The sequence below is a fragment of the Sus scrofa genome, chromosome 7 (genome assembly GCF_054392235.1).
Source record: "Sus scrofa isolate SSC_HxYL_T2T_F1_AM1 chromosome 7, Sscrofa_HxYL_maternal_Yorkshire_Landrace_v2.0, whole genome shotgun sequence".
NCBI classification, from domain to species: Eukaryota; Metazoa; Chordata; class Mammalia; order Artiodactyla; family Suidae; genus Sus; species Sus scrofa.
The window spans coordinates 122,118,516-122,144,888 of record NC_139389.1 but is presented as its reverse complement, the minus strand read 5'-3'; the positions used below and the strand labels follow the sequence as shown (position 1 = coordinate 122,144,888).

Below are 26,373 nucleotides of genomic sequence, written 5' to 3'. Positions count from 1 at the left end.
TGTACATGTCTCCCTTTCACTTTAGATGCATGTCCAGGTGTGGGAATTATTGGTTTATGGAGTGTGTACACGCTCACTGTTACCCAATGATGAGAAATGTTTTCTGAAGTGCTTGTATCCATTTACGCTCCTGCTAGCAGAGTGTCACGGTTCCCATTTCTCTTCATCCTCACAGAGGTAGAGAATTGTCATACTTTGCAATTTCAGCCAATCTAGTGGATGTGTAATGGTTATCTTGTTGCTCTTTAGTTTCTGTTTTCCTTGTTACTAAAGATGCTACACACTTTTTCATATATTTAATTGGTAGCCTGAATCTGCTCTTTTTTTTTTTTTTTTTGGCTGCACCCACAGCATGTAGAAGTTCCCAAGACAGAGATCAAACCCACGTTACAGCAGTGACCCAAGCCACTGTAGTGACAATGCCAGATCCTTAACCTGCTGTGCCGCAGAAGAACTCCCATGAATGTGCCTGTTCGCTATTTTGCTCATTTTTCTATTAGATTGTTTCTCTGTTTAATTATCTTTGTAGGAATTCTCTGTATGTTCTGGATATTAATCCTTTATTAGCTGTATGTGTAGTTGTGGATGGTCATTTCACTGTCCATAGTAGTGTATTTTGATGAACAGAAGCTCTTAATTTTCATGCGTATTAATCATTTTGTAATGAAATCTACCTCCCCCAAAAAATCTGTCTTTAAAAAGTCCCTGCTCCAAGATCATATGGTCTTCTATAGTTTTTTCTAAAAGATTCTTAAAGTTTTTCCTGTCTCACTTAAATCTATAATCCACCTGGAGTTATTTGTGTATTGGCTTTTTCTAGCAACCTTGCCAATACATACACTGCCTTAGTAATTTTAATAATTTATCTGTAGATTCTCTAGTTTATAAAATTTTATTTCTGTAAATAATGGTGGGATTTTTATTCATGTAACTTTTATTTTTCCTGTCCTGTTGCAGTTAGGACCTCCAAGTAATATAATGGCAATAGACATCTTTATATTGTTTCTTATTTTGAAGGGAGCTATGTTGCTGATGAATAATTGATAGAACGTTATAAGATTTTTAGGAAATATGCCTTATCATAACAAAAAATTTCTTCTATTTCTGGCTTGCTATGATAATTTATCATAAATGATTATTGAATTTCATGAAAGAAATGTTTACGTCATTTAAGATAACCGTAAATTTTTATTTTATTCTTTTACTGTGGCAAATTACATTATAAATTACCGATAAAACCTGCATTTCTGGATAAACTTCTGATACATTGTATTTTTTACATATTGCTAGCGTTGGTATGCTAATCTCTTCTGGATGAATTTTGTACATTTGTCCATGTCCGTGTTTCTCCAGAGCCCTCTTTATCTAGTTTTAGTGTCAAGATTATATTATTCTCATTTAATGAGTTAAAGAGTATTTACTCATAGATTCTCTGACTTTATGTAAGATTGGATTTATCTGTTGCTTAATGTTTGATGGAACTTGGTTGCAAAACCTGGAGCTGGTGTTTTTTCTTTGTGGAAGGATTTTTAACTATCGATTTAATTTCTTTAATGATTATAGGATAACTTCATTTTTATTTCTTTTTTAATTCACTTTGGTAACTGTAAGGATTTGTCTATTTCACCTGTTTTCAGCTATGTTGGCATAAAGTTATTTATTATGTACCTGTCATCTTTTTAAATGCCTTTTGTGGTTACATCCCTTTTTTATCCCTTGTTTCAGCTTATCATCTTTTGCCTAACCTTGCCATAGTATTTTTTTCTCTCAAAGAACCAACTTTTGGTTTTTTTTCAAAATGACTTCTATTTTGTATCTGTTCACTATTTATTTCTTTATTTTTCCTTTATAATTTCCTTCCTTTCTTTGGACTTATTCTCTTTCATTGTAGTAGTCTAGACTGGATACTTTTATTTTAAACCTTTCTTCTTTTTATATAAAAGTTTAGGTGTTCTTGCTATGGTGCAGTAGATTAAGAATCCAACTGCAGTGGCTCAGGTCACTGCAGAGGCTCAGGTTCAATCCCCAGCCCAGCCCAATGAGTTAAAGGATCCAGCATTGTCACACTTAGGGCTAGGATTCAGTCCCCGGCCTAGGAACTTCCATATGCTGCAGGTGTGGTCATAAAAAAATTTTTTTAAATAAAAGTTTAAGGTTATAATTTCCCTCAAACTACTGCTCAGTTGCATCCATGAGTTTTGATACCTATTATTTTTGTTATTGTTACACGTTCAAAAGTACTTTCTAATTTCTGCTTTGATTCCTTTCTCGACCCAGAGGTCAAGAAAGGTTTGTAGAAATGTGTTATTAAATTTTCAAACCTGGAGTTCCCGTTGTGGCTCAGTGGAAGGGAATCTGACTAGTATCCATGAGGATGAGGGTTCGATCCCTGGCCTCGCCCAGTGGGTTAGGGATCCAGCGTTGCCGTGAGCCGTGGTGTAGGTCCCAGATGCAGCTCACATCCCACGTGGCTGTGGCTGTGGTGTAGGCCGGCAGCTATAGCTCCAATTTGACCCCTAGCCGCCTGGGAACTTCCATATGCAGCAGATGTGGCCCTAAAAAGCAAAATAGAAAAGAAAAAACAATTCAAACCTATGAGGAGGTGGTTATTTCTTATTTTTGATTTTAGTTACCTTTTCAACATTGACTACTAACTACAATTACAAAGATACAGCTTCTTTGAAATTTGTGAAGACTTGCTCTGTAGTCCAATAGTACATGTCAGTTTTTGTAAATATTTTGTGTGCTTCAAAATAATATACCTTCTCCATTTTGAGCACATGTTTTATATATGTCCCCTAGAGCAGATCTTCTACATTTTACCATGGGGCGGGGGGAGATGGGGATTTGACCAGTTCTCCTTGCAGCTCTTCCAATTTTAGGTGTGTGTGTATTTTGAAGCTGTCTTATTGAAGGTCTCCATGTCTAGAGCTGTTACATCTTCCTGGTGAACTGAATCTTTATGAATATTTAATGACTCTCTTTATCTTATAATAATGATTTTTGCCTTAAAACCTGACTTGTCTGCTTTTAATATAGCTACACCAGTCAGGGGCAATATGATGTTTTTCCTCCCTTTACTTTTAACCTTTCTTAGTCCTTATGTTTTAGGCTCTTCTCTTAGAAACAGCATATGACTTTTTTAAAAAAATCTGTGTTAATGATCTTTACCTTTTGATGAAGATTTTTAGCCTATTCTAAAGGCCATATTTGGATTTATTTCTGTGGTCTTACTTTGCATTTGCTTGTCCCTCTTTTTCCAGATTCCTTTTAACTTGTTTGAAATTGATCACGATTCTTCCACGCCTCGTTTCTCTTCCCCGCTTCTAATGCTTTAGAAGTTACATAATTTTTTCTCTTCTTTTAGTGTTGATCTTAGAACTTTTACCGTGAATATTTTTAAGTGTTTAGAGTTAATCAGTATCTTTAACCTCCAGATCAATACAAGGCCCCTGGAATGCTTTAATTTCTCTTCTCTCTTCCTCCCAAATGATATGCTGTGTTTGTCTAGGACTTCAGCTCTATTTCAGTTTCTTATTTTTTAAGTCAGTTTTTGTTAGCGTCAGCCCTTCATATCTATGGGTTCTGCATCCGTGGACTCGATCAACCACTGAAGAAAATATCTGGAGAAAAAAAGAGTTCCAGAACGGTCCAAAACTCAAAATTTATTTCCCCTGCACACCAGTAGCTATTTCCATAGCATTTACATTGTATTAGGTATTATAGGTACTCTAGAGATGGTTTAAAGTGTATGGGAGGATGTACATAGGTTATCCATAATTTTATGTAAGACACTTGAGCATCTGCAGATTTTGATCTCTCTGGGGTCCTGGAACCAAAACCCTCACAGAGACCAAGGGACGGCCGTACTGTGTTGTCAAGTCAATGCTTGATTACATTTTCTTTCCTTATCATTTCTTCTTGCATTTGGACCTTTCTTTTTAGGTCATTTTTTTTTTCTTGAAAATATTAAGAAGTTCCTGGGGAGTTCCCATCGTGGCTCAGTGGTAAATGAATCTGACTAGAAACCATGAGGTTGCAGGTTCGATCCCTGGCCTTGCTCAGTGGGTTAAGGATCCGGCATTTCCGTGAGCTGTGGTGTAGGCTGCAGACGCAGCTCGGATCCTGCGTTGCTGTGGCTCTGGTGTAGGCTGGTGGCTACAGTTCCGATTCGACCCCTAGCCTGGGAACCTCCATATGCTGTGGGTGCGGCTCAATAAATGGCAAAAAAACAAAAAAAACAAAAAAAAAGAAGAAGAAGTTCCTATAGTATCTGCTTTTAGTTAGTCTTGACTTTTTGTCTGAAAAATGTATTTATTTTTGCCTTCATTCTTAGAAGATAGTATTACTGGATATATGATGATAGTTTCACATTTATTTTTTCTCTTTCACATTGAGAATATTGTTCCACTTTCATCTCTGTCCCTGGTTTTATCTTAATTGCTACTCCTCTTTAAGAGATATGTTTTCTTTCGAAATCTTTTGTTGTTGTTGTAGTATCTACAGTTTGACTGTGATATATCTAGATATGCATTTTTTTTTATTTATCTTCCATGCAGTTTGTTGGCTTTCTGAATCTGAAAGTTGGTACCTTTCACCAAAATTAGAAAATGCTCAACCATTTTCTGTGCCCGTATTGGATTTTCCCCATATTTCTTTTAACTCTGAAGCTCTAGGTAGATTTATATTGGATCTTCTTACTATGTTCCATATTGCCCAATCTTTCTTCCATACTTTCTCTGTCTCTCTCTGCTGTATTTTCTATAATATCTTTAGATCCATCTTCCAATTCACTAAATTTTTTTACTTTTTCTCTTTCAATTGCATTGAGATTTTTGTTGTTGCTGTTGTTTTGGCCGTGCCCACTATGGCATGCGAAAAAGCACCTGGACCCAGGGATCAAACCCGTGCCATAGCAGTGACCTGAGCCACAGCAGTGACCCGAGCCACAGCAGTGACAATGATGGATCCTTAACCCACTGAGCCACCAGGAAACTCCCGGCATTGAGTTTTTTAATCTCAGGGATTATATAGAAATTCTGTTTGATGCATTCCAAAATCTGTCTGCTTCATTTTAATAATCTTGTCTTCCTTTTCTAACATGTGTTAATTCCCTCATTTACTTTTTTAATACATACTTGGCATTCTGTACCTAATTATTGCAATATTTGTAGGCTCTGCAATTCAGGTATAGTTTGTTTTTTCTGTTGTCTCATGAGTTCAGTGGTGTGTGTGTGTGTGTGTGTGTGTGTGTGTGAACCTATGTTTGTTAAAATCTTATCTGTGGGACTTCTTTGTGGCCTGAGTTTCAAGAATGTTCTTCTAGAAAGGGTTTAATTTTCTTCCAGCAGGCACCCCTGGGCACTTTCAACTAAATTTAGCTTGAGGCCTTTTGGTCAGCAGTAGAATTCTGGCCTCATCCCCACAAGACTTCGGGCTTGTGGTTACAAATTCTCAGGGGAGGCTTTTCTTGTCTGCACTTCCATCTGGAGCTGAGGTTAAGGCTGGCTGTTATCCCCATTGTTTGCCTGTGAGGGACAGTTACTTTTTCCTAGGATCTCATCGTGCAGCGGTCCCAACTTTTTCCATGGCATTTTTGCAGGTATAGGTTCCTAGTAGCCTGTTTGGTGATTTTCAGGTTATGCGCTTCTACTTCAGTATTTGATCCAGCCTCATGTGTGGGAATCCTGGTGGCTCAAGTGTGGGCTGCTTTCTTCCAGAGAGGATTTGCTTTGAAAAACTTCTACTGGGAGCCTGGGGACCAGTTCATCTGAGACCACGTTAACTCCTGCAAGGGGCCCCAGGATCCAAGGAGCTGCCCAAGTCAATCTCTCTACTCCTCCGTCCTCCTCCCCCTAAGTTTGGGCTCTTGTCTCAGCTGTAGAGGAGGCATTTACCACCTGCCTTTCTTGGTGGCCTCCTTACTGCTCACGTTTCATTCTTGTGTGTGCGAAGTTCTTTTGGTATAGTTGTGTTTATTGGACCTCAGAGATCCTTCTTATTTTCCAGGGAACCCAGCAATGACTTAAAAATATGTTGCTGTCCTTTATTCGGGATCTTTCGTGTGATAGTTGGATACCTTCCAAATGTCCTTTCTGCCGCCAGCTGGTAATGTGAGCTTGTGGTCCCCTCTTGTCCTCAGTTTTCTGCCTACAGTCGGTTTTGAACAGAAGCGCTGCTCCAGCTCCAGCGCAGGCCCTGCTTCTGCAATCCCCTTAATTCCACCTGCTTCTTTTCACACTTGGCAAAAGGCCAGAGTTCTCAAATAAATCCCCAAGAAGGAGAGCTCCACCCTACAGGCTCACCTCTAGGTTTAAAGCCATCAGCTCAAGAGAGAGAGAGAGAGAACCCTAGCGCATGGGGGTGAAGGTGGAGGCAGCTCATGCTGATGATACGATAATGGAACAAAGAGTGAACCTGTCAAGAAAACAGCAGCACGGCCATGTCGAATCAGAAGCTGGCCCTTAACTTGTGAGTTGCGAGTGTGGCTCATTCTCAGCCTGAACTAATGTGATTTCTCACCTTTTATGTTCAGTATTTCCCATCGGTTTGACAGGAGACTGAAAACCAGGTTTTTAGTTGAGATTAATAACACATGGCTCTGTGGAGGCCTCATGAAATCAGGTGGCTTTAGTTTATGCTAACCTCATCGCTGTATGCAAGGTAGAAACTCAGCTAAAACTACGAATTGGCAGGCATTTCCACCAGATCACACGTTCATTTTAATGAATGATTTTCGAGGAGATGGTTAGAAATGCCCCTTCCAACAGGATGCCAGTTTTCTTCTTTTAAGTAGTTGGCGCCCTGGAATGACAACCCCGGCAGTGGGAGGTGGCTGACACCAAGTCAGTGCAGCAGGCGTGCCCCACCGTGCACAAGCCGGCATCAAGTGATTAATAATTGAGGGAGCTTGTTGCTTCCTGCTGAGGTTGTGTGTAATTTATGGATTATGAGCCCATGCTAAAAATCTCAGGGAAAGCTAATTGTATCAAGTGAGAGAAAGATGCATTTCCATTTTAATTCTAACTCCCTGAAGTTACGTCAGTGTACCTGTTTTCATCCAGAAATATAATATTCAAGGGTATATTGGCTTCCTGTCTCCGTCCTAGTAAGCGTCCTTCCTGGGGAGGAGGAGGAGACATTTCCATTTCCTGCTGGAGCATCTTTGAGAACTAGCAGCTCCATCCTGGACCAGCTCCGGGGCTCCCTGGGTTTACGCTGTTTGTCTGTGAGGTATTAAGCGAAGGCTGTGTGCACGCACTGGGCTTCCACGCAGAAGCAGACTCCCTGCACTCCACAACCTTGAATTCATGGGCTAGGGCTAGGGACGTGGTTTGCTTTTCTCTTCTTCTTTAATTCCTGTGCTGCCTTTAGGAAGAAAGTCTCCGTGTGACTCTAGGGCTTCCCTCCTGCTTCTTCATCTCCTTTAAGAAAAAAAGTTCTCAGGATCGTGGCTCCGCAGTAATGAACCTGACTGGTATCCATGAGGACGCAGGTTCAATCCCTGGCCTCGCTCAGTGGATTGGGGATCTGGCGTTGCCTTGAGCTGTGGTATAGGTCGCAGACACGGCTCGGATCTGCCGTTGCTGTGGCTGCGGTGTAGGCCGTCATCTGTAGCTCTGATTCAATGCATAGCCTGGGAACCGCCATAGGCTGCAGGTGGGGCCCTAAAAAATAAATAACTGGAGTTCCCGTCATGGCTCAGCGGCTAATGAATCCGACTAGGAACCGTGAGGTTGCAGGTTCGATCCCTGGCCTTGCTCAGTGGGTTAAGGATCTGGCATTGCCGTGAGCTGTGGTGTAGGTTGCAGACGCGATTCAGATCCCACGTCGCTGTGGCCCTGGTGTAGGCCGGTGGCTACAGCTCCGATTCAACCCCAAGCCTGGGAACCTCGATATGCCGTGGGAGCAGCCCTAGAAATGGCAAAAAATAATAATAATAATAAATTAATTAATTAAATAAATAAATAAAAGGAAAAGACATTCTCAGGCTCAGAACCTTCCCTCTTGTGAGAGCATCGCACTGAAATGCTGTATCATTGCTTTCATTCTAGTGTTTTTCTCCCACTCCTCCACCCCGAACTCTAAACTTTTTACTTAAAAATGTTTCACCTGTAGAAAAGAGAAGGGTGTTGAACACCATTTATACCTTTCACTGGGGTTCACTAAGAATTAGCTTTTTGCAATGCTTGCCTTTTGCTTACTCTTTTGCTCCCAGAATTCAATCCCTCTCCATACATGTTCAGAGAAGTACCGTAATCTGCCTGAAGGTGGGTAGTGAAGTGGATTCTAAGCCCCGTGTTGTTAAAAAAAAATAAGGATTCAGAATGGAATCGATTTTCTTTTAGCCAAACCGCAGCGCACTTGACTCCTCCGAGTGTAGTTGGGTTCCCTCTGAAACTCTCTTAGGCTCATTCAGCAGACTGAGTATCTAGGGATTCAACAGCAGTTACCCGCAGCAATGATCCCGAGAATCGTGGCACAGGACTTCCATTTCCATTTGCTTTCATAACTCTCGCAGTTCATTGCATTTACCCAGTTTCATGTTTGGTAGCACCTTACAGGAATCTTTTCTTAGCCACTTTTATGCATCTAAGACACAGCCGAAAAAAAAACAGGAAGTTTGCAGAAAACGTGGCAGGGGCCATCCAAGAAGCACAGGGGCCGTGTTTACAGGCAAGGCCCTGAGGACTTTCTCTGCAGGCCTCTTCCCTCTTACTTTATGCTGCGTTCCCATCAGCCTCCGGGCATGAAGAAAACAGGGGAGTTCCCTGGTGGCACAGCAGGTTAAGGACCTTGCCTTGTCTCTGCTATGGCATGGGTTCTGATCCCTGGCCCTGGAACTTCCATATGCCATGGTTGAGGCCACAAAAGAAAGAAAGCAAACAGAACTACTCAGGGCAGCAGGGAGCAGCGGTGGGCAGGCAGGCAGGATGAGAAACCAGGTCAGAATTCTCCAGCACCCCTAAGAACTGTCCTCTGTGCTTAGAACTTTTCATTCTATTGTCACACAGCCCTGGAAGGTACATGAGGGACCTACTGAAGGCCTTACTAAGAAGCAGTGCTGGGATGTGAACCCCTAAAAGTCAGTCTGTCTTGAAAACCAGGCTCTTTCTGGAAGGACTGCGGGGAAGGGGTGCTGATCCGGGATCACAGAGGATGGGACAGGTGCTGGGAAACTTCTGGAGCCTGCTAGACGTCATCATGCAGATGCAAATGTTGTCCTTGTTGGGGCTCGTGATGAAGCAGCTGGCAGAGGTGGCATTTTGATAATGGCCCTCTTGCATTTTGCTGGTGCATGTTACAGGGGGGTTTCTGTACCACCAGCTTCAATTTCACAGAGCACCACAGGCATGGCGCACAGGGAGGGGGAAGACAGACCGCTTGGCCCACTCCCTGCTACACCGTTTCCACCAAGGACCCTCCCTGCCTTTGCCTTTCCCTCTGGGCTGCAGCAGCATCTCTGTGAGCCTCAAGGCCCCTGGGGGGGTTGGGGGGTGGGGCAGGATAGAAAGCGGGGAGCTCAGGACCGACTCTCATTGGAGGCCCAATCCCATGGCCTTCCTGCGGGTGCCACCTCCTCAGGGAATGTCCAGTGGGGCGCCTTGGTGGACTTCCCAAGCTTGTGGGCTCTCTGCCCACAATCCCATCCGTTCCTGCACATGCTCCGTCTCTCGGTTGTGGGTCCTCCTGTGGTGCAGCGCTTGCCACCAAGGACAGATCAGTGATGGGGGCTGAGATGCCAGCTTGAGGAACTCACGTGCCAATGGGAACCAGAGATGTTGGCTCCGTCCTCACGCAGCTCGTAATGATGGTGGGAAGTGCTATTCCTGGAGGGAACATGGGGGTCCCTAAAGTTGGGGTTGTGTAGGAAGGAAAAGTGTGCCTGTGTTCCCGAGGTGCAGAAATGTGTCCCTGGTTGATGAGCCTGGGGCGACAGGGCCAACACGGGGGCTGGGCTTTTATAACTAACAGGGGAAGTTAACTGTTCCCACTTCGCCAAGAAGGGAGCACAAGGGCAGGCAGCTCACTGCCCAGACAGACGGACACGATACACTCACCAGAGGTGGGCTGGCTGCTCGCAGGTCCTGATGGGAGTGCAAAGCAGGGTCCTAGTCACAGACAAATGGAAAAGCATGAGAGCAGGTCTGCCGCTGTTACCGAGCGCTCAAGCTTGAGAGTCAGGCTTTGGTTCCCATCCCAGCTCTGCTCCTCATTAGCCGTGTGGCTTACGGAAAATTACCAAACTCCTGCGACCTCACTTCCGGCCTCTGTGAAGGAAGGATGCTAACATCCACATTGCGGAGTTAAGCGCAGTCCTCTCTGCCGACATAGCAGGGGGCCTGTTGGTGGTAAGTTTAGTAGATGGTAGTTTATGGCTGCTCATGACTTCCCGGTTGGCCTGTGAGCATCTTTGTGACAGTGTCTGAATCTGATTCCACGTCAGAGGCCTCCCCCGGGACCCTCCCCAAGGTCGGGCATTTGTATCTGATGTTCAGTGAATATTTGCAGAAGGCCGGAAGGAGGGAGGGAACGTGTGAGTGGATGGCTGTCACCGCGTGGCAGGTATCTCTTTTTGCTGAACACTAGATTTAGTCTTCCGACAAAAGGCTCCCACTAGAGCCGATTTAGAAGAGAGCAGGCTTTTTCTCTGAAGTACCTGGCCAGCATCGCCTGGTGGTGTCTCCTCCATGATGTTGGCGGGCATGTGAAACCAAGCACAGCTTGATTTTTATGGTTTAATAGAAGAGATTGCGCTTCCACTGCTGTCATTTCAAAAGAGTGTTGTTTTGACGTCTCCACTGCGCAAATGGAGTGAAAATGTCATGATGGGAGACGAGCTAGGGAAGACAGGGGTGTCAGGACTTGGGACCCTGTCTTCAAAGCGGAGCCGCCTGTTGGCCCATCGCCGGCTTGGACAGCAAAGCATCTGATGTGCAAGCTCAGGGGGCTGCCGGCTGTCTCATCCCAGGGGCTTTAATCGGTGTCCTCTCTTGTCTCCATCCCTCCCCGCCGTCCCTGTCTGCAGGAACGGCCTCACCAGCTGCCGGATGCGGACTGAGAGCGAGCCGTCGTGTGGCTCGCCGGTGGTCAGCGGAGACCCCAAGGAGGATCACAACTACAGCAGTGCCAAGTCCTCCCACGCCAGGAGCACCTCGCCCGCCAGCGACTGTGTCTCCTCCTCCTCGGCCGATGACCACTACGAGTTTGCCACCAAGGGGAGCCAGGAGGGCAGCGAGGGCAGCTTCCAGAGCCACGAGAGCCACAGTGAGACGGAGGAAGACGACAGGAAATGCAGCCCGAAGGAGGCCAAGGATGCTCTGGGGGACAGCGGCTACGCGTCCCAGCACAAGAAGCGCCAGCACTTCGCCAAGGCGAGGAAGGTCCCCAGCGACACGCTGCCCCTCAAAAAGAGACGCACGGAAAAGCCCCCCGAGAGCGATGACGAGGAGATGAAAGAGGCGGCGGGGTCGCTCCTGCACTTGGCGGGGATTCGGTCCTGTTTGAATAATATCACCAATCGGACGGCAAAGGGGCAGAAAGAGCAAAAGGAAACCACAAAAAATTAAAAACAAGTCACTGATTTGTTTTGAACTTACGGCCATTTGGTTTCAGCATGTCAGGAGATTTCTAATGATTTGTGGCAATATCAGCAATTTGTTATTTTTTCTTTTCTTTTTTTTTCGGTTTGGTTTTCTTTCTTTTCTTTCCTTTTTTTTTTTTTTTTTTTTTAATTTGCCCCCCTCCTTTGTTTTGGACCCTTAAGAATTTTATGTTTAAAGGAGATTGAAGCCATAGAACTCATGTCGACACTCAGCTGTTTTACAAAAGCTTTTCATTATCTGAAGACAAAACCGAAAAAGCCAAAATTACCATTGCTTCCTCCAGCTTGTCAGAACACCGTGGCTGAGTCCGCAGGGATGGCAGCCGTAATGCCACGGGGATACACATCCAGCTCCTAGAAGGCACTGTGCAGAGTAACCATCGATCAGGCCCAACCTTTAGGTTTAAAAGGTCAGGATGTCCACCCACTTGGGTTTGCTGAGTGAATGCACATAAGGAGAAGGAAAGACCCCTGGTCCCCCTGGGAGCAGACCCAAGCTCATGCAGAGGGCATTGAATGGTGCCAGGAAAACCCTTGGCATTGCCCCAGGAATGCAGGGGGAGGGGGCAGGGCAGGGCAGTTACCAGGCCTCTGCGCTTCTTAACCGTGAAGCCTGGTAGCATCTTCCGAGGTGGACGCTGGACCATTCGTGTTCACCAGGTTGTCAGTGACTCACGGGAAGAAACTGGGTCCGTTTTTAGTGATGTTGCTGACCACTTCTGTTCTATATTAAATGAAGAGAAGGTTCCACAAGCCATAAGCCTGAAGGTTGGTCCTGCACACTTGCGCGTGCATGCACGCACGCGCATACACACACACACACACACAGATACAGGCACCCACCTAGACACACCACACGAGAGAGAAAAAAAAAACTGATGCAAAAAACAAGCGATGTCTTCTTACTGCGCAAGTGAAAATCAAGTCCGGTAGCCGTTAGGGAAGGAAATAGTGGTACGAATCTTTTTCTGTCTGTCAGAACCATTTGATCCACATGAACATGAAACAAAAACAAAAAGTTCCGGAAGCTGCCATTAGTATTGTGGTGGATTTTTAAAAGATAAAAGGCACATTGATGGACAAACTAAAACATGGCAAAAAAGGAAAAAAAACAAAAAACTCCTATACTGCCCTCAAAATGGAGTTTGCAATTAATGTCAGTCAGGATTCATCTTTGCAAAAATCAATGATTTCCACATTCAGCCAGTGTAGCCAGCAGAAATTTCTGATCCACAGTGCATGGAATTCCTTTGGAAAAAAAAAAAAAATCACAAAAACACAAACTTTTTTTTATTCAAAAATAACAAAGTTCTTGTAAGGTAAATAATGTATTTAGCATGAAGCATGAATTATTTTCATATAAATATAGAAAATAGAGAAAAGGCTATGCCTCTAATTTTTAAGCCCTTAGGCTTAGAGGTTCTTTTGGTTTTCTTCCTTTTTCTTTCTTTTTTTTTTTTTAATTTCATTGAAATTTTCTTTCGTTGTTTTTTTTTTTTTTTTTTTTTTCCTTTTTTCCGATTATTTTGTTTTGGTTTTTTGAAGCAGGTGTTTAAGGTTTAACCTTCTTCAGGGACAAATTCTGACTGTTGGGGAGCTTACTCTGCAATACAAAAAATATCTTCATGCTCTGGTAGGGCCTTGATGGTGGAGCTGTGTACTGCCTTGTCTGCACTTCAGCCCCCGACCCCCTCTGATTCTCTGTTGAAAAGTGTGTCCTTTCTCTTTGTCTGTACGTGTTTACCATGACGCAATAATTTGAGGGCAAACTTAGTAGTGAGTGTGGATGATAGAATCAAGAGAATTATGGGACGCTGACTTGAGAAAACCACGACAGTGATTTGCTTCTAGGGAAAAGGCAGTGACTAATTATGCAAATTTGCCAGGAGAAGGGGAAACACACGAATGGGCCTTATTGGATGAGGGTGTGAGTTAGGTACACGTGAAGGAGGAAGTGACACGGGTGTGAGAAGGCCCCGTCCCAGCGGTCTTCCCGCGACGCCCTCTCGCGGTGGGAAGAAGGGGTCCCGCCGTCTCTACTGCCTCGGTGCAGGAACCAACGTGGAATTAAGCCCACCTAGACTGTAAGAGGTGAATTTAGACAACTAGGTGATGTCACGCAGGCCAGAACCTCCTCTGTTATCTTTGCCTAAAAGAAACTATCTGGGGAGATCCAGAGAAACCTCTAAAAGAATTTGATCTTCCACCCACAGGGAAGGGAATTTTAAAACACAAACAAAAACACCCACTCCCGTGGCTCAGGATACGATGGGGAGGGGGACGGAGGGAACCGGGGTGATCTGGATTTTAAAACCAGGGCTGTGTGGGCCATCGTGGGGCCCATCCGCCAGCGCCCGGCACTGTTAGAAGCTCCATCAGCCAGGACAGTGGGAATTAACTGGTGCATTAACTCCCCCTGAGTTGCTGTTCAGAGAACCTGGGGGGAAAAAAAACTACACCCATACACGGGTCAGATTTATTACCTGAACCTGAGTACTTCCAGCATACTTGTTCGGGTGTAGACAGGAATAAGGGTGTCTTTTTTGAAGTGCTCTGTGCCCTCCGTCTCCCCAAGCATCTGACACCCCCAAAAGCCATCCACAGCCGTGCAACCTGAGCAACACTTTGACCCGGTGTTGTCACCTGACCAAGCCCACCTCCGTCCCCACCCCCAAGATCAAGTTCAGACTCCCCTCCTGAGAGGCAGAGGTAAAGGCCCAGGGCTGTTTCTGGCAGGGGATTTCGTCCAGTTCAAACCCCCACAGTGGGCTGTCTCCCCTCATTTCCTTTCTCTAAAGGAGCAAAGGCCTCTTTTAGAAAATAATAAAATGCAATGTGTGTGATTTACTTTACTGATCTCTTTGAGAAATAGATAAATATCTTATAAAAGTGTGTTCTTAACTCCAGAACCACTCTTTTTGCATAAATACCTCATCGGGCAGCTTTCTAAGTGTTATTTTCCTGAGTCTCCCTCAGTCCCTTTGGAGGAGCCGCTGGGAGACGTCGGGGAAACTTTAGTGAGGGTACTTTTTTCTATTTTTCTTCTGTTTTTGGAGGCATACACATTATGCATAACCAAAACAATGGCTCAATTGTGTTTAACTTTGTATTTTGATTGTTGAGAAAAAAAAAAAAAAAGTAATTGATGTGTATGTGGCCGTTGGTAGTGACTTCATTGCCGAATGAGGTTGGCCATGCCCTTGCCAAGCCAAGGGGCAGGCGGCACCCTCTCGCAACCCCTCCTCCAAGAGCAGTAGAGAATTTAAGCACAAGCCTCTTTGTGAAAGAATATTTTGCTCAAGTGTAATTCACTTTAGTCTTGGAATTTCTTCCCAAACGTCAGGTGTTCTTTTAGCTTCCAAACTAGCCTGTGTATTCATTAGTCTTGACAAAATCGCCTGTGCACCGGTCAAGGGGTGTGGTGTTTTTGCTTTCACTTCTCCGGCAGGGAGAAGTGGCGTTTCATGTGTCATTGCAGTAACTCACATACTCACGTGGGGCGGTGGGGGGGGGAGGGGGGAATGGGGAACTATAGCAATATTTGAAGATGCTCTGGAAAACAACCATGAACACATCAGCACCATGACATCTGCAGTTACTTGCTGTTGGTCCTCAGACACATTTAAGAGAAAGAGACTGTAGCTCTTTTTTCTTAAAATGATAGACACATAGACAGTTATTTTTATGCTACTACAATTGTCTTTTATCTTTACCTAGTACTATGTGGAAAGGGTTTGCATCATAGATTTTTTTCCCAGCCTTATAATATACCGTAAGCTCCTACTCCCCCTCCCCCTCCCCCTCTCTAATCAGTATCCCTTCAAGAGTTCTTTGGTGAAACTGTCTCTGAAACTAAAAGGAATCCAATCCCCATCTCGGTGGTTTGAGATAACCACGGCCAAGACAGCGGTGGAAGGTTTTAGTCTTGAGACTGAGCTTCTAAGAAGGGAGGTGTTAGAGGCTTTTCCCAAGAGCTGCTTTGTTTCTGGGAGAGGCATTCAGCGTGCCTGGCTCTTGCTGGACATGGCTTGCAATGCCACAGGGCGTCCCGGGGGGAAACCATCGCCCAGAACGGCCGTCTTGCCTGGGGGACAGCTGCAGGCTGTGGGCTCTGGTGCATGAGAACCTGTCCAGGTGGCTTTTGTGCCCAGCTCCGTCCTGGGACGCAGCAGGACTGCTCCCCATCACAGATACCCCACTCCACGTGGGTGGACCCTCTGCCTCTCTCACTCATCGAAGGGCTCTCGGAGAAGGAATCAGAGTTAGGTACCAAGCGACCTCTGTTGGGAGAGTTTTCCGTGTGGGATTGAATTCAATTCAATGTGACTCCTCTTTCCCTTTAAACTTGATTCAGGTTGGGACTCTTGTTTCTTTCTGGTGGATCACAGCTGCCCAGATGTTGCCATTTGATTCTTTCTGTTTCTGTAGAGGAGTATTTTCCTTTCGTCTTCAGGATTTTTTTTTTCTTTTTTCTTTTCTTTTTTTTCTTTTTTTTTCTTTTTTGCCACCAAAAGAACACATTTGAACTCCGTGTCCCCTCTTGATTGTGACTTAACCCGTGTTGACAGTTAAACCCTTCGTGTCGTTAAGTCCCAGCTCCAGTACTATATCAAACACTGTTATGCACATAATGCAGCACTGTGATCTAATTTAAATAATACTTTTTTATTATTTATACTACTATATATAATAGACATCAACACTTTTGCTATATAACCTAAGTGATAACCCTCTTTTTAGTTACCTGCCAAAACTTGGGACTTTGGTTTATATCTGCAGTTAACAAGGTTACAAAGTTGTAATGGTGTCTTCTTTTTTTTTTTTTCCTCTTTGTAACGAAATGTGTAAATCACAGTATAGACATTGTGTGGTGTTCCCGTTTCTGGAGTCCCATGAGGATTTACACATGGCATTCAGTGTTCTGTATAGACCCACCTGCCTTTGTGACTTCATCTGTTAATTCCCCGTCCTTTGAGAGAACACCTGTGATGGTGGTGGACCCCTGTTCTCTCTCTCTCTCTCTCTCTCTCTCTCTCCTACTGGTTATTCTTGAATTAAGCACAGACTCATCAGCTCCGTTGCTTTATCATGAATAATGCGTGTGACCTTGCGATTCTTCCACAGTTCGGCAAACAAGTGCTAGCTTCACTGACCAAAAATTAAGGAAGGAAAATCCGATTTTTAAAACGATCCATCTTTTAACGGCCGAAACCAATGTGTCTATGGTGCTGCATTTTGCTGTCTGTCCTACTTTTGAAATCAGACCTGGGTGAAAGATCACTTCTGACTTAACTGTGATAATGCTCACAAGTACCCTTGTTCGTTTTGTTAGTGTTGAAATCAAGACTATTTATTTGGAATATCTATAACAGTGTTTTCCACTGTGTTTCATTTGCAAAAGTTGAGAACAGCCTTCCCTACTTTTTGCAAAGAATTAATATTCCATATTGGATTCGCGAAGACTTCGATATGGGGAAATCTATCCAACCTAGCAATTGTCTTTCATCCTTTCATGACTGTGGCCTGAGTTCCCAACCCCTCCCTTTTTTCGATGAGACTCTTAGCACCATTTCAGTTATTTAAGCATCTTCAGCCTTTCTTGCGTATGTATGTTGAGCCGTCGGCGCTCACAGCTGATTCAGTAACCAGTTTCCTGCTGTCATTCACCCTCGCTACTTATACTGCCATGGTGACGATGTGGAGGAAACGAGTGTCTGTGTGTCTCTGGGAAGCATTATACACTTGTTCATTTTTTATACGCTGATGCTGTAACATTTCTGAGTTCTGTTTGTGTTTTACAGAAAGCGAAATAACAGTGATAAAGCAATCAGAAGACAAGAGGTTTACTGTCATCCTTAGGGTCGTCTGACCTCTGGCCAATAGACCGACATGGCCAAATTCATTTACGAGAGTAATAAGTTTTCAAAAGCCAATTTTTTTTTTTCTTTCTGTATGAAACTGCCAATATCATGACTAGAAAGGGAGACCCATAGAGGAGAAAGGAAAGTGATGCTCAGTTGCATTTGTGTTACTAACGGAGCAGTGTGGACGCAGGCACGATCAGCCGAACTCTAGGGACCTGATGGTGTTGCTTTGGAGGCATCCATACTTGCATTTCACATTCTTCATATGTAATCATATTGCCAAAGACAAACTATTTCATCATTTATTGTAAATAACACTTTTCCCCAGACCTACCATAAAGTTTCTGTGATGTATTGTCTTCCAGTTGCAATAAAAATTACTGAGTTGCATCAATTGAAGAAAAATGCCACGTGGTATTGTGTGCACCGCGTCTCCGCATGCAAATGCTGAGCAGTAAATTCATGTCGGTTTCTTACCAGCGCTGGGGTGTGTTCTCCCCCCTCCCCCCCCCCCCTTTTTTTTTACGGTCTGATGTTAGACTCTCCATTGCACTTACACCTATCCTCATGCTTCCCTTTCAGAAGAAAATCACATGTCTTTTACAGATATGCACACTTGCAGCCCATGGCTGGGCTCACCTGTGCTTCTCAGGAGAATTCCAGCTCTGACCTAAAGAATTGGACAGCAGGCTTCCCACCATGAACTTCAGAGCTTGTGGTCAAGACAGATTGTGCCTTTCTTTTGGAAATTGTTGAGCAATATACTAAAATTATACAGTGGGGCCAGAGCCTGCCAACCTGTACCGGGTTTTGAGGGTTTCTTAAGATAACTTCTCTAACCCGGAGGCTTTGACCTTCCAGGATTTAATCCATCACCACTGAGAACCAAGAAGGAGCTGAATGGGAAAGGAGTGGTTGGGACAAGTCATAGATCACAGGGCATCGGTCCCTGTGCTGGAGGAGTAGAAAGGACATTCTTTCAGAGTTCTGGTCCCTTTTGTGTGGTTGTTTTCATGTCAATCTATAAATTCTCACAGCGGCAGCAGGAAGCCCAGTAGACCTGGCCTCCACCGCTACCCTTCCGCTGGGCCACCACACTCACTGGTGTCTTCTGGTGGCCAGGCCATACACTCCTCTAAGGTCAGGGGGCCCATCTCTTCTAGGGAGCCTGCTGGAACAGACTCCCAACAAGGCTTCTCAAAGTGGTCACCCCAGGATCCAGTGTGTTTGCCAGTATTGCTGCCATGTCCATTTCCATTGTTGGAAGCACCTTCAAAGCTGTGGTGTTCCCTCCAGATGGTAAATCTTCAAAATTTCAGGGGAATTAATTGGGAGGAAGAGCAGAAAGTCATTTGGATCGTTGACCAAGTTGGGTCATGCTTCCTATCAAATATAAGGTATGGCCACCATAAAAAGCCCGTATCAAACATCTTCCATACGTGATTCTTAGGGTGTTCGAAGATGAGATATCCTGTTAGATTGAGTATCAGAATAAGATAACACCTCCAAAATTCTGATCTTACCTCCAGGGGACATTAAGCATCCCACAGAAGGGGAGGGGAAAAAGTCTGGTCCTTGTTTGTCACCTGCAGTGAAGACCCTAGGTCTCTGGGCTATGAAGTGGTATAAATGGGAATGGGGACAGGTGAAAAAGATAGAACTGAACTCACACGGCCTGACCATAGAATAAAACTGCCACCAAAGTCAAATTCACCGTATTCGGTATTATTGCACATTACTTTTCTTCATTTCTAATTCGGGAAACAATCATTTTGCAGCACCTCTATCCCAGTGACTGCTGGGCAACAGTGACAAGTAGAGCCAGTCTGGAAGGGACTTTGATGTTGAGGGAAGAGGAGCACCGAGTTGCTGGGAAAGGCTGGTGCTCAAGTGATTAGATGGCGCCTCAGCGGGGTTGGGACCAGAGCTTCCTGAGGGTTAAGCATTGGCCATCCTCCTGAAATAAGCTCAGAATGTTGTCAGGTGACTGATTTCAAAGGACAGCTCTCAGGTGTGTCTCTAAGCTGCTTCTACCTGTGTTCAAGCAGATTTACTTCCTGTGTATTCACGTGGCTCTTCATCCAGGTCCTCTGTCCTCATCATAATAGGGCCACAACCACTGTCTCCTTCAATTCACCCTCCAATTCCTTCCCTGGAAAGAAGGAAACACAGGAACGACCAATACCTTCATTTTCTTAAAAGCAGCGTGGTATAAATGCAAAGTAAATAGAAATCAAGAGTACTACTAAAGCTCACCCTTGTAAGTGATTTTCATTCCATGATTTTAATAGGAGCATGTGTGATTCCATGCCATGCATGCCGTTCAATGTTCTGTGTTTGCTTTGAGAAGAACTACAAGATCCTGGACTCTGCCTTGAAGGTGTAATGAGTTGCTGGATGGATGTCTCATTTGCATACGTAGGTAATACACAAGCTCTCCTCTAACTTAGGTAATCTAGGTGTAAGCTACCCTGCTTTTTAAATATGCTTCGTAGGCAATCAAAAATGGATTTTTTTTTTCCTGAAAAGAGCAGACAACACTGTCTTCAAAGTTGTATGAATCCTCGGAGCAGTGAAACTTCCCCCTGCCCTCCCCCCTCCCCATGTCCCTTCAGGACCACAAAGGCTATTTAGTGTGTTTTTGCTGCCTTGGTGGGATGAGTGAAAGTGAGCAGTGCTACTGCCCCTGACTAGTTTCTCCTCTCCTCCTGACGGCTCTGCCTGATGAAAGGAAGTGTTCTGAACTAAGAACTCACCACCCTTCTAGAAAGTTCTGAACAGATGAGAGCAATTTCAGAGGGAGTCTAGCCCAACCTAAGAGGCTTTTGATTATCACCTGAAAGCTCCTGTCTTTCACTCTGCTCCTCAGAGCCCCTAGGAATCAAATGTTCCTCTAAGAACATAAACACAAATGTGTGTTGATCGTGTTTTAATTGACTGGGCTACAAAACCAGGGGTTCAGGAACTGGGAAAGGACAGTTTTTCTATAAAAGACTCAAATGTCAGTGAATGAATCAGTTTATTCAATGGAAGGGGAACCTCTGCCCTTGGTTTTGGGTGAATAAACCTTCCCAGGACAGTTCTTAAAATAATAATCATAGAAATAGTACCTTGACTTGAAATCATTTGTGGGCATTTCAGGATAAAGTAGCCTAATGTTTTATGTTACTCCATAATAAAGTAGTTACAGAACATATGGCTTAATCTCCTTCAAAATGCAGCAATTTGAGAAGGATCAAGGAATTCTATTTTTTTCTCATCTCTTACTCATCTCAAAACTGATTTCTAAAAATATATCTTATGGAAGAAGCAAAGTATGATGAGGAAGTCTGAAAACAAGGCAGTGGCTGATGTCTTAATCCCACTGGGATGCAGTTTCTTCACTAAATGAGTCCATTCTAGTCCCATCGTAAAACTGAAAGGGACTTTAGGGACCATTGAGTCCAGACTCCCTATTTTACAGACCTAGTAGCCGAAGCACCAAAAAGTTAAGGCATTTGCCCAAGGAGACACAGCTGGCTAGTAGCAGACCTGGACTCAAGAGGAAATTCTCCTTCTGATCTCTTGCTATATCCATCTCTTTGGTATATAATTATAATCATCACATCTGTAGCATTTCAGAGCTGGCAATTCCCCACACGTACACACTTAACATTATGTCCTAGGCATTTCCCCTATTGTTATGGCAGAAATGACTATCTTTGAAAATAATACATAACTCTCTATTGAGTGGGTGGCCCTGTCATCTTCGATTATTACCTTCCTTTTCATTGTTTAAACTGCTTACAATAGTTTAAATTTCTCAGAATAGTTTCCCTCTATTCTCTTTTATTTTATTTTATTTTATTTTATTTTATTTTTTTGCTTTTTAGGGCTGCCTTTGCGACATATGGAGGTTCCCAGACTAGGGGTCTAATCAGAGCTACAGCTGCTGGCCTACACCAGAGCCACAGCATCACCAGATCTGAGCTACGTCTGCGACCTACGCCACAGCTCATGGCAACGACGGATCCTTAACCCACTGAGCAAAGCCAGGGATCAAACCCGCAACCTCGTGGCTCCTAATTGGATTTGTTTCTGCTGCACCACAGTGGGAACTCCTAGTTTCCCTCTATTCTAAGTAATATTGCAATGAAGTTCTTCAGGCACAAAGCTATTTGGTTAGACAGCCTATCAGATTATTAGAGCAAACGTATTATCCATGTTATGTTTCTTTACATACAGCTTTCAAAAGGCATCAGTGCCAATGGCAATGAGTAAAAACCCCAATTTCATTGCACCCTTGCCAGTATTGGAATTTATTTTTCTAATTTTTGCTACCAGAAAAATTCTATTGCTATTTTTTTAATTTGAGGTGTAATCGACAATTTACTACTGCTTGTGTTTTTATTTAATTACTAGCAAAGTGACATCTTTTTCCATAATTTACTGGCCATTTATTTTCTCTTTTCTGAATCATCTTAACTGACTCTTCGAGAGTTCAGAAGAGAAGGAAATTAGATTCATAGTCTCTTTTCTAACAATGTTCTTGATTAGCCATTAAATGGTTCCAGAATGACCAAACATATCAGCTGACCCTAGATGGTTCTCTCATCTTCACTCTAATTGTCTATATATTGAGACAAATCCCACTCCATGAAACATTTGGCTGAAGTTCCTTGGACTAGCCTGAAAGGCTACAAAAATGTAACCCTAGTTCCTCTTCCACATGGCAACCGTTTATATGTTTGAACACAGTAATAATTTCCTTCCTAAGTCTTTTCCAGAATAAATACTCCAAGTTCCGTCTATTCCTTCTCACTTCTGGACATGTCCCAGTTCGTGATCAGAACTCAGTACAGGACTTGAAATATGGTTTGATGAGGAGGAGCTATTACTTTCTTCATTCTAGGCTCTCTGTTTCCATTAATATATCCAAAGCCTGAATTTGTTTTGCTTTTTATTTTTGTTTTCAGAAGTCATATCATATCACTGATTCACACTGAACTTGCGACTAATTAAAATAATGAAGCCGTTGGTGTGCTTTCCCAGATATTCATGTTGGATCGAAGTGTGTAACTTCATCTCTATTAAATGTCACCTCCTTAGATTTGGTCCACTGCTCAAAGCCAGCTGAGATTAGTCATGGGGGTGGGTGGTGGTATGAGGGTCCATTGGAAACACTTACTTTCCTTCCAGGTATCACGGATTACAAACTTGGAAATGTCTTTTGTCTGTTGATTAGGACAAAGCTGGAGCCGTGTGGTGTGGTTCTGGAGACCTCCCTGTAGGTCAACTTTTATTTCAATCAGCCCCCTTAGAGGGCAATCATTCAACTAGTTATATGTGCACCTGGCTTTATGAAACCATATGAAGCTTACATTTCTCCATCCAACCAAAAGTTTGTCAGGTACATCCTTGATCGCCAGGTGTAAGTTCATAGTCTTCCTTTATAAAAAAAAAAGGAAATAAAGTCATACTCTATGTTAATATGAATTATGCAAATTTGAAATAAGGCAACAGAAAAGAATAAAATTTCACTTACTATACAATACTTGAAAGAACATAAATCTTACTTTATTCCTAGGGGGAATTAGCCTTGATTTATGTATATATTAAATTAGATGAGGTTTTAAGGAACCTATCCCTCTTATAAAAAGTAACCACAATTTTTTCATCCATGTCTTCATCCATCCATTCACGTACTCTGTCTTAGTGAGCTCAAGCTGGCTTCCTTGCCAAAACTTATGAACCATTTTTGTAATAATCTGTCCAAGAATGTTGCCCAAGGACAGCACTGAGGCTATGGATCCAAAATTGCAGACAGTCTTCTCCTGTTTACAATCAAGGAGTTTCAGCATGATGCTGAGTGGTATTTCTTCACTCCATGTGCAAGCTCATTTAGAGCGCTGCCATATCTAGCATATAGTTAGTCTCTAAATAGAGGCAAATGCATCTAAAATAATGGTCTTCCTTTAAAAAAAAAAAGAAACTCAGAACTCGAGTCTGGTTACTTCTGGCAACTATTTATTTTTAAAGACACGACACTATCAAGCCTGGCATATATATTTAAGCATCCAGAACTTCAGTAGTCTGAGAAGGCTACCCAAACCATGAAATGATAGAGAAGAAATCAAAGAATCGATTAAGGAAGTTTTAAAGTAGTCTCTCCTTCATAATCACAGTCAACCCATCCTTGTTTTTCAGCAACTATGTGCCAGTCCTGATAGGCTCTGGGGATGCAGATGAAAAATATGGCTCCTACCTTCAAGTATGATCACCTCCCCAAATCCAGCCACAGCGAGTCATGGGTATCTCAGCGGTGGCTGGTGTATTGTTCCCCAAACTTCTCAGTATTGAGTGGTCTTTTCAAGATCTAAAAACACTGGTTGCAAAGATCAATACAGCCTTTGTCGTCTTCTCCCTCTCATCTCTCCTCTTCCCACCTCTGTTGGCTGGTGAGGAATTGGATAAGAGCTGTTTGCTATATGCGGACATGGCCATCCCTCCCACGAGAGAATGATTTCCTGCCGAACTGATCCTTGCCACTGGTTACCAGTTCTGTGATAAAATAATTGTCTGTGTCCTCCTCTTCCACGTAATGCTCCAAGTTCTTAATTTATAAGCCAGTCTTCATCTCCAACCCCTGTCCCTCTCCCTGCCTTCTCTCCCTACCACCTAGCCTTCATTGCTCCCTTCTCATAACTGCTGTAAGAGCAAAGACTGGAGAATCCAAGTGGCACAGCATGCTCTTGCTTTATGTTAGTAATTCTCCTGCCACTGTGATGGGCAAACAAGGATGTGCAGAAAGATGCATGGAGCATTCCACTGTTTATCAGTCTAGTCTTTTCCCTGAAACTCTTACTCACTGAATATGGATCCATAGACCTCAGACAGTTCATCATGTCCAACCTCCTGCCTACAGGTGGATCATGGCACAAACTCCACTCTGAGCTCAGAGGGAATGTGCCCATGCGCACTAATTATCAGGGGCTCTGGTCACACGGTACAAAAGCTGTGAATTTTTGATGCTTAATCCTTTCTATTAGACCATTTCTTTTATGTTTTTATTAGAGTATAGTTGATTTAGAGTGTTGTGTCAATTTCTGCTGTGCAGCATAGTGACCCAGTCATACATATATAGACACTCTTTTTCTCATACTCTCTTCCATCACATTCTACTCGAAGAGACTGGGCATAGTTCCCTGTGTTGTACAGTAGGACCCCATTGTTTATCCACTCTAAATGTAATAGTTTGCATCTACCAACCCCAAACTCCCAGTCCATCCCATTTCCTCCCCCTGGCAACCACAAGTCTTCTAAGTCTGTGATCCATTTCTGTTTTGTAGGTAGGGTCATTTGTGCCATATTTTATATTCCACTTATAAATGATATAATATGGTATTTCTCTTTCTCTTTCTGGCTTACCTCACTTAGTATGAGACCCTCTAGTTGCATCCATGTTGCTGTAAATAGCATTATTTTGTCTTTTTTATGGCTGAGTAGTATTCCATTATATATATATGTACCACATCTTCTTAATCCAGTCATCTGTCGATGGACATTTAGGTTTTTTCCATGTCTTGCCTATTGTGAATAGTGCTGCAATGAATATTTGGGTGCATGTATCTTTTTGAATTGTAGTTTTGTCTGGATATATGCCCAGGAGTGGGATTGCTGGATCATATGGTAGTTCTATATTTAGTTTTCTGAGGAACCTCCATACTGTTTTCCACAGTGGTTGTACCAATTTATATTCCCACAATTCCACAGTGAAGGAGTGTTCCCTAGACCATTTATTTTAGACTGAAAATTTCATCTAATCCATCCCTACCCATTAGCAGGGAAATTATATTGTTTCATTGTTATTGGCAGTTAAAAGGTCCGGAGTTAAAAGGTCAAGTGCCAATTTAAAAAATTCAGAAGAAGGCTATACTCACACCCAAGTTAACTTTCGTACACCTCAAGGGTAGAATTCATTTCATATATCTAAGGACTTATAACTTAATGATAACATAGACACACTGCACGTGAAATTGGTCCTTAGTGTTTACAAGGTGCCATCAAGAACACAAACTATCCATCCCAAACCAAACTCTCCATGAGTCGCCAAGTCATCCTGAATCCCTCCAGCTCCATCAGTCCCTCCGTGGAATCCAGCACTAAATTGGTCAGTGGTGCCTCAAACTCACCTTTGGTTGCTCTTGTCCTTCACCTTCACAACCTCCCTCCTGGTCAAGCCCCATTGCCTCTTGCCTGGATGTCAACCCAGCCAGGAGCCTCCACACGTCCCCACAGCCACAAGAATTAGCTCTCCCACTCACCTCTGGTCATGTCATCTGCTTCAAATCTTCATACCCGGCCACATCCCCAGCAGGATAATGGCCAAATCCTACAAGGTAGCCTCTTGAAATGAGCCCCAGCCCAAATTTCCAGCTTTATCTTGAGCCCCTCGACCCACCTGGACTGTGGCTACCCTTGGTGACCCTCCAAATTCTTAGGCATCTCCACCTGCAGCATATGAGAGTTCCCAGGTTAGGGGTTGAATCAGTGCTGCAGCTGGGGCCTACACCACAGCCACAGTAATGTGGGATCTGAGCCACATCTTCAACCTGCACCATAGCTTGTGGCAACACTGGATCCTTAACCCACTGATTGAGGACAGGGATTGAACCCACATCCTCACAGACACTACGTCAGGTTCGTATCCCCCCGAGCCATAATGAGACCACCCCCTCACATTCTTTCTGAATGAATGCTCTCCCTACTCTCTACCTCTCTCCTCCTGAACAATCCCTGTCAATCCTTTAAGACCTAAGTCAAGTTGTTGTCTCATCATGTCCCTGTAGCACCAACATCCTGCCTGGATGATGGCTCCCATCAAGGGCAAGTAATATTCTTCATCCACCTGTTGGCTCCCTCCTT

The 26,373-nt window shown here is 43.6% G+C and overlaps 1 protein-coding gene across 27 annotated transcripts in view; it reads left to right on the top strand.

The window, feature by feature from the left end:
* Positions 1 to 17,874, top strand: part of FOXN3 (forkhead box N3) — a 415,372-nt gene extending 397,498 nt beyond the window's left edge. For 21 of the 27 annotated variants that reach the window (XM_084966825.1, XM_084966821.1, XM_021098361.2 and 18 more), the window contains one exon: positions 11,030 to 17,874. In XM_084966825.1, the coding sequence (XP_084822951.1) occupies positions 11,030 to 11,062 (33 nt within the window). In that variant the 3' untranslated portion in view covers positions 11,063 to 17,874. 27 annotated transcript variants of the gene reach the window in all.
* Positions 17,875 to 26,373: the final 8,499 nt, after the last annotated feature.